The 9,434-nt window shown below is 36.0% G+C and overlaps 1 protein-coding gene across 1 annotated transcript in view; it reads right to left on the reverse strand.

Moving 5' to 3' along the window:
• Positions 1–2,541, reverse strand: part of LOC308244234 (olfactory receptor 6C2-like) — a gene marked incomplete at both ends in the record, with an annotated part of 28,924 nt that extends 26,383 nt beyond the window's left edge. Inside the window, one exon of the mRNA XM_080660206.1 lies at positions 2,229–2,541. Within this exon, the coding sequence (XP_080516332.1) occupies positions 2,229–2,541 (313 nt within the window). The remainder of the gene's footprint in view (positions 1–2,228) is intronic.
• Positions 2,542–9,434: the final 6,893 nt, after the last annotated feature.

Consider the following 9,434-nt stretch of genomic DNA (forward strand, 5'->3'; position numbering starts at 1 on the left):
TCATGCACTGACCACCAGGGGCATACACTCAATGCATAAGCTGCCCCTAGATCCCAAGACCCATGCCAGCCAAGGCAGGTGCCAGTGGGGGGCCCCCAATCATCCTGGTCAACCCCCAGAGGGAGGTGACCATTGGCAGGGGTAGAGGGGTGTGTGGGGTTGCCGGTAAGCAGGTACAACGGCAGAGGGTGGGTCCAGCCGGTCCCCCCCCCGAGCCCCGATCACCTTGCTGGTCACCCCACAGATGGGCCCTAATCGCTGGCCAAGTCTAGGGACCCTACCCATGCACGAATTTCGTGCATCAGGCCTCTAGTATGTTTACAATTAGTATGTCTTTTTGATACTTTTTAAAATTATTATAAAAGATCTTTCTTTGCTTCTAGTAACACTTTTTTGTCATATAATCCTTTTGGTTTGATATTAAGATAGCCACTTCAGGTCTCTTTAGGGTGGTATATATATATATATTTTTTATCCTCTTATTTAAAACCTACTTGGGTTTTGAATCTAAAGTTGGTAAAGAGCAGACAGTGTAGAATAGAGCACTTAAAAATGCATTCTGTTGCTCTGGCCAGTGTGCTGAGTGGTTGGAGTGTTGTGCTCCCGCACTGAAGGGTTGCAGGTTTGATTCCTGGTCAAGGGCATGTGCCTGGGTTGTAGGTGTGAGTGTGGGAGACAACCAATCCATGTGTCTCTTTCACATTGAGGTTTCTCTTTCTCTTTCTTTCTATCTCCCTCTCCCCCTCCATCCTTTCTACTCTTTCTAGAAATCAATAGAAAAAAATATCCTCAGGTGAGGATTAACCAAAAAAAAAAAAATGCCTTCTTTCAATCTTTGCTTTTTTACTGGAGATTTTATTCCATTCATATTTAATATAATTACTGATAAGGTAGGTTGTAAGTCTAACATTTTGCTATTATGTTTCTGTGTGTCTGCCATCTTTTTTGTTCCTTTATTCTTTCATTACTTCTTTCTTTTTGCATTAAATCAAATATTTTTCTAGTATTCCATTTTAATTCTTTTGTTTCTTAAACTGTATATTTTTGAATTATTGTTCATCCATATTTAAATTCATTCAGCTTGATATATTCTGACATATCTTTATTGAGTTTTCTGTAATCTATGCTAGTTTATATATGACAGTTTATATATGAGCTTTGGCTGTCTGTTTTCAGTATCCTCTTTATATCTGCCACCTATTTGCTATAAGATAAAGTAATATTGAAAATAATAGTTATTAAATTGTATTGACAATTTTCCAGGTGTTTGCATTGGTAGTACTTTTCCATTTTTTAGTCTACCATATTTTTCTCATTCTGGTATTATATTTGCATAAAAGCTTGTGCTTTTTATTTCTGCATTACACATTACTTATAACTTTTAACCCAAATTTTATTAAAGAATTATATCCATGTGAATGAAATTGTTAAATAGACTTGAAATAGAGGAATTAATTTGTAAGACTACCCCATCAGTATAGTAAGAGAAATTGTAAAATGTTAATAAAACTGAAAGAGAAGTTATTAAGACAAAATATGATTAGAATTTTAGCCCAAAAGTTGAGGGACTATTCATCCTTTATTTTAATTAATCAACTACTTTTTCCTTTTCTTTAAGAAGAATGCAATCCTTTTGATTAAGTCATTCAAGGCTTTCTTCACCTGCTTGTTTCTTAGGGTATAAATGAATGGGTTCAACATAGGTGAAATAGAAGAAATGAGCAGGGAAACTCCTTTGTTAAGAGCCACCTCTTCCTTTGCTGAAGGTTTGATATAAATGAAGATGCAGCTGCCATAGGTGATAGAAACCACAATCATGTGGGAAGAACAGGTAGAAAAGGCCTTTGTCTTTTGTTGAGCAGAAGAGAGTCTTAGAATTGTCATGACGATATAAATGTAGGACAGAACAATACATACAAGGGTCATGATAAAAGTCAACACAGCGCACACTAAAATCATTCGCTCTATGAACCAGGTGTCTGAGCATGAAATCTTTAGCAGAGGAGTAGCATCACAAAAAAAGTGATCAATGACATTAGAGTCACAGAATTCCAGATCGAGGCCCAGGCTAAGTGGTGGGATTATGATTAACAAACCAACCATCCAACAGCTGATGATAAGTCTGTTGCAGACTCTGTTATTCATGATGGTCATATAATGCAAGGGTTTGCAGATGGCCACATAGCGGTCAAAGGACATACTGGCTAGAAGAAAAAATTCTGTTATACCAAAAAGATAAGTAAAGAATATTTGAACAGCACAAGCAACATAGGTAATGTTTTTGTCACCAGTTGATATGTTGTATAAAAATCTGGGAATACAAGCAGTTGTGAATGAGATTTCTAGAAAAGAGAAATTTTGGAGAAAAAAGTACATGGCTGTCCTAAGATGGCAATCTATGACGGTGAGGAAGATAATGGTCAGGTTCCCAGCTACACTCAACATGTAGGTAAAAAAAAGAAAGATAAAAATCAGAACTTTCAGTTGTGGGTCATCAGTCAGTCCCAGCAGGATGAATGTTGTTACTGTGTGGTTTCTCATCATGGATTCCTGCTTTCTGCCCAGTCTGCATGAAAAATTCAGAGACACTTAAATAGAGTGTAGTGAAACCAAAATGAGCTTTCAATACTGGCTATAAATGCCAAACAAATTAACTTGACTATGTTGAAGTGATCATCTTGTCTATGCGTAATATTTTTATTGTGGATATGAGCAGTAACTGTATTTTCATCCTCACCTTATCTTCCATCTTATAGTTTCATCTTGTTACCAATAGTTTTAGCTTAGCATACTACCCACAAGTAATGGAAGTTAGTGCTCAAATACTTTGTAATACTGAGAAATTTTCCAAAGTCATTTTTTAAAAATCTTTCATCAATTAATTACAAAGAAATTTAATTGTTTTCAATCTGTAGTCAGTGTCTCCAGGGCTTGGAACCCCTATGTCAATGAACAATTAAGACCTTCCACTGCAGACCTGAATTATTTTATGTGATTTACTTTTACAGTCTTTATTTAAAATATACTCTTCCTACTAATGTGGGACCAGGATCAACTTTCCCCAAAAATTTATAGTGTACTCAGTTAAACCTTAAGGTTTATAGACACTGTCAGGGAGAAGGAAATTGTTTTGGTTTTAATCTTTGCTTGAGGGCTGAAAGCTTCCCCTAAATTAAGGGCTACTCCCAGTACAACCACAGTGGATGAATTTGGTAGGCTGCTAAGAACACTTCTACAGCCACTTGACTTCCCCTTCTCCTAAAGTCATGGGCATATAGGCACAGTATCACTGTGATTCTGAACTCAGGCTTTCACATTCCAGTCAGGTTTCAGTGTGCTAAAACAAACATGGTTTCTTTTTCAATCAATGCAGTTTATCCATGAAACTCAGTTTATCCTAGAAGCTACAAATCAGGAATTGAGAAAGTAATTGGGCCTCGAATGTGATTGATCCATTTCTGTTTATTTAACATACTAATAAATCAGCATTTGTAATGAAGGGAGAGGTGTCAAATGAGAAGATAAATCATGACTATTATCAGTATATTTTTCATGGGAGTATGATCATATTATCTGCGAGTGAGTGAATGTGTATGTGTATGTTCTTTGTTGTTGTTATGATTGAGCAGAAAGGAGGAGTTTATTGTCTTGATATGTCTCAAACTATCCTAAATTAACTATTGCATAAATATCAATCTGCCATGATTTTTATCTATTCCAGTAAAATAAAATTTAAAGATGACATAATAAATAATATTTGGTCCCATTACAAAATATCAAAATTACTAACAGCTTTTGTTTGATAAAGACAGATACAATGCATTTTTTTACACAGAAATTTATGACATTTTACAAAGGGAGCACTAAAGAAAAATTTCATTGTACTTACTTTTTTTGGTCAGTCAATCATAACTTCAGGTTGTTGTTTAGCAACATTAGTTCATAAGACTAAAATATATTTTTGCATATCTGTTCTCTATTGTTCATTATTTCACTGCATGTTTATGTGCGGTTTGGAAATGCATAGATCTTTCTGATACCAACAAAAATTATGAAAATTTTATCACAAAGGATTCTATTCACTATAAACCCAAGGAGTATTTCCTCATGCTGCCTATACCTAGAAATATAAAGCTGTTCTAAGAGTTGAGAATTATCAATGACTCTCTCTGGTTTTAAAGATCATGATATTCTGACTTCCCTGAGCCAAGGTTTGCGCATTAATAAGGTTGGTGTTTATTTAGCATTAAATCCTTTGTGTTTATTTAGCATTAAATCCTTTGTGTCATAATCTTGGCAAAAAGCCAAATGCATGAAACTCTGAGGAGAAGGATATTCTCAGAGGAAAGAAGATGAAACAGCTTAGAGATTGGAAAATAGGCAACAAAAATGAGATAATGCACTATTCTACATAATTTTGATTTAAATTTATATCATCCAAATCACGTTGAAGATCAAGAAGCCCTGATTTTTTCTTGTATTTACCTATTACTTTATTAATAAATAAAATTATTTTAAAAATTAATCAGATAAAATATATATGATATAAAGCAGTAATAATGTTACCCCTTTGGTAAATATCTCTTCAGGTTATAAATCAACAAACTTGTTTAAATGTTATATGCATCAATAATAGGTGAATAATAATAACTGGTATAATTGGCTGAATAATTTGTAAAGATGACTATAAATCAAAAACGTATTGGAATAAAGATCATTTGTGGGCCCCAACAGGATGAATGTTGTTATTGTGTGGTTTCTCATTATGTATCCCTATTTCCTTCCCCATTTGCATGAAAAATTCAGACACTTGATTGAGCTTTCAACACTGGCTACAAATGCCAAGCAAATTGACATGACTATCTTGAAGTGATCATGTTGCCAATGTGACATAGAGAATAAAAAAACAAGACAAAAGATCAATGAAACCAAGAGCTGGTCCTTTGAAGAGATAAACAAGATTGATGAACCTTTAGCCAGACTCATTAAGAAACAAAGAGAGAGGACCCAAATAAATAAAATATGAAATGAAAGAGGTAAAGAAACAACTGACTTCACAGAAATACAAAGGCTTGTAAGAAAATACTATAAAAATATATGCCAACAAATTGGGAAACCTGGGTGAAATGGATAAATTCCTCGAAACATATAATCTTCCAAAATTCAATTCAGAAAATCTGAATAGAGCACTAACAGCTACTAAAGTTGAAGCAGTAATAAAAAAAAAAAAAAGTCCCAGCAAGCAAAAGCCTGGACTGCCAGGCTTCTCAGGCAAGTTTTACCAAACATTCAAAGAAGAATTGAAATCTATCCACTTTAGACTATTCCAAAAAATTCAAGAGGAAGGAACACTCTCAAGGTCATCATTATCCTAATTCCAAAACTAGATAAAGACACTACACAGAAAGAAAATTATAGGCGAATATCCTTGATGAAAATAGATGCTAAAATCTTCAACACAATATTGGAAACTGAATCCAGCAATATGTTAAAAATCATATGTATACTAATTAAAGTCTGATGCACTGAAACAGAGAAGGTAAAATACTGAAAATATAAATAGATTTAAAGCTTGTAGGCCAAGGTTAACTGATCTAATGCATGTGTAATTGGATTTGAGAACAAAGAAAGACTGCAGGGCCTGGGGTGGGGGTCATAAAAATATTCAAAGGAATAAAAAATGCATAAAATGATACAAATTTGATGATAATAAAAGTTTGGCAATCATCAAGAAGGAGAAACACAAAAGAAATCACACCAAGGAACATAACAATAAAATACCCAAGAACAAATGATAAAGAAAAACTCAAAAAGCAACTACTGGGACAAACATAAGACTGATCACAGATTCATCATCAGAATAAATGCAAGCCAGAAGACAGGGAAAAAAATCATCTTTAAAGATGAGATTCCCTGAAAGGGAAACATGCTCTAAGATAATCCAGTTCTGAGTTAGATGGGAGAATACTCTGGCACAGGATTATCCAATTTAGGGAATCCTATATAATGAAGAGGTAATATGCAAATTGGCCATCACTCCAACACACAAGATGGCCACCCCATGTGGTCAAAGATGGCTGCCCCCATGTGGACACAAGATGGCCACCACAAGATGGCCAGCAGGGGAGGGCAGTTGGGAGGGATAGGCCTGCAGGAAAGGGCAGTTAGGGGTGACTAGGCCTGCAGGGGAGGGCAGTTGGGGGGACCAGGCCTGCAGGGGAGGACAGTTAGGGGCAACCAGGCCGGCAGGGAAGGGCAGTTAGGGGCAATCAGGTACTCCCTTTTAAAATATCTTTAACAAAAGTTTTTCATGTCCTTGACTGAACATGGCAGCTATTGATACAGTTTTGCTTTGGTGGAGGAGTTATCACTGAACCTTGAGCAATTATATTGACGCTGAGAGCTCCTTCTAATGAACAAAGGGATAGCTCCCTTTCTCTTTCTAATTTTTTAGTTTTCTCTTTTTTAAGATGCCACATATCTTCTCAAAACACCTCATTGAGATATTAAAGCAGAAGCCAAGGATTTGCAATCCTGTTTTCATTACTAACTGTTTCCTATCTGATCCTAACATATAACTAATCACTCACCCTTGAATACTCAAATGTTTTGTCTCTGCAGTTGGTATCTCAAAGGTTGTAATTTTCCTAAATTGCTTATGAAAAAGCATTCAGTGGAGGCTCTATAAATAGTTTCACTTAGTTTCTTTTATCCTACTAAAGTAAAGGCCCCAGTCAGCACCCCCTTGGTGGTCAGCTTCCACTGTCCAACCTCTACTGTTTAAAACACCATGTTAAGGAAACAGAACTAAGTTAATTCCTGAGAGATAGTATTTTAAGACCACAGGGAAACCAACCACAGCAGCTCATACTGAGTTATAGAAATGAAATGTATCTGAAGCCTGGTAACCTCTTCTCAGTTCATCTCTTCTTAACTCACACTTACCTTTCATGTATGGGCACACTATTTGCAGAACAGTGTTCCTTGTTGCAAAAATATTTTGTGTTCGAGTCATTTTTATTCTACATATGTGTGCACATTATTTTGCCTCGATATAGAGAGCACAATTTTGACAAATTAATTGATAGTAAAATGTAAGGGTTTAATGTCTATCTTGCAGAAATGACTCCTGTTAAATTTACAAGTGAGTAGGGGAAGAAACTGTTGGAACACTAATAAATATGTCATTTTATTGAGGAAAGTATATGTCTATGTTTGTGTACACACACATACATATGCACACACACATCTATAATATAGGTGTTTCTCTCTTTAGATATATATTTTCAGGTATGAATAACATGATGACAAAACTGTTTCTGGTTACACTGAGATATCTTTAACAAATGCATAATCAGTCATCTATTAATTTTAATATATATTTCATTACCTAAAAATTACTTGCCTTGCCCTGGCCAGCATGGCTCAGTAGTTAGAGGGTCTATATGGGCACTGTAAGGTGGCGGGTTTGATTCCTGGTCAAGGGCACATAATTGGTTTAAGGGCTCATTCCCTGACCCCGGTTGGGGCACATGTGGAAGGAAACCAGTTGATTTGTCCCTCTCACATTGATGTCTCTCTCTCTCTCCCTGCCCCTCTCTCCCTCCCTTCCACTTTCTGAAAAACAGTGGAAAAAAACAACAGTAAAAGCCCTCAGGTGAGGATTAAAAAAAAAAAAAAAAGAAGAAAAATAATAAAAAATTACTTGCCTTAATTTACTAAGGAATTTTTAAACAAAATATCACATCATCTTAGTTTTCAAAAGCAAACATCATTGTATGTAGATGATAAATGACAAAGATAAAATACTCTTCTGACAATCATAACCTCAGATGGTCACTTAATCCCCAAATTCCTCAGAGTGACAAAAGCTGACCAGACATGTGTCAGCAGAGATAGGTAGTTGCACTGCCAATCACTCATTTTTTTTCTGAACCCTTACTCACACTCAAAGGCAGGATTTCTCTAAGTGTTCCATCTTTAAAATACTTTGGAGATTTTTATCAACATGATTTTGATCTCACTTTAAATCAAAGCAATATTTTCTTGTACTCCCTTTAAGTAAAATGCTAAACAAATAAGCAAGCCAATTATAAAATGGGCAGAGGACCTGACAGACACTTCTCCTAAGAAGACATACAAATGGCCAACAGATAAATGAAAAGATGCTCAATTTCACTAGCTATCAGGGAAATGCAAATCAAAACTACAAGGAGAAACCTCACATAATAGCCATCTGTTAAAATGGCTATTATCAGCAAGGCAAGTAATAACATTTGTTGGAGAAGTTGTGGAGAAAAAGGAACCTCTATTCACTGCTCTTGGTAATGTCGACTGCCGGAAGCCAATTCCAGCATGTCAGCAGGGCTGAATCATCTAGAGGTGGCTGAGGGCATTTCCCCAAACCTTAAAGGGATGTATGAATGATTGCTTACTGCCAGACAGCTGAGGGCATCTTAATCTATATGTTATTATTGCCTCCTCCTGGCCAAACACCTCAACTGCTGGAGGTAATTCTTCCAATCTGACAATGGATTCTGTGTACTAAACACTGGCCTTTGAAGTGTATATCTACCTTGCCTTAGGACAATTTGTGTTAAGAAAAAGCAAGGGGTCCTGAGACAAGGGAGAACTTAGTTTCTTTAGCTAAGTCTTCTCTGACTCCCCAGAATGCCTTTAAAAATTATGTTTCATCTCTGGACTCTTTAATCAATTTACACACAGCGCCTTCTCCAGATTCCTGAACCCTTCTAGATGTTGGATTAAGACCACCGGCATTAGTCGACTGGTACAGCCACTATGAAAAAATAGTATGGCATCTTCTCAAAAAAATTAAGAATGGAGTTTATATATGATCCAGAATTTCCTCTTCTGGGTATCTACCCCCAAAACTTGAAAGCACTTATTTGCAAAGATGTATGCACCCCTATGTTCATTGAAGCATTATTTATGGTGGCCAAGACATGGAAACAACCAAAGTATCTCTCAATGAATGATTGGATAAAGATGATGTGGTACGTATACAAAATGGATTACTACTCAGGCATAGGGAAAGATGAAATATTGACATTTGTGACAACATGGACCTTGAGAATATCATGCTAAGCAAAATGAGTCAGACAGAGTTAAGTACCATAAGATTTCACTCATATGTGGGATATAAAGCCAACTTGTTTAAATTGGTTATTTTAAACAAGTGTTTGAAAACTGAGAGCAACAAGTGAACAAACCAGACAAACAAACAAAAACTCATAGACACAGACAACAGTATGGTGGTTACCAGGGGAATGGAAGTGGTGGGGGTAGTAAAGGGACAATATCTGGTGACAAAAGATGATTTGGCTTTGGGTGGTGGGCACACAATGCAATATACAGATCAGGTTTTATAGAAAAGTACACGTGAAGCCTATACAATGTTATTAATCACTGTAACC

Source organism: Plecotus auritus (assembly GCF_963455305.1).
Source record: "Plecotus auritus genome assembly, chromosome: 3".
In the NCBI taxonomy this organism is placed as follows: domain Eukaryota; kingdom Metazoa; phylum Chordata; class Mammalia; order Chiroptera; family Vespertilionidae; genus Plecotus; species Plecotus auritus.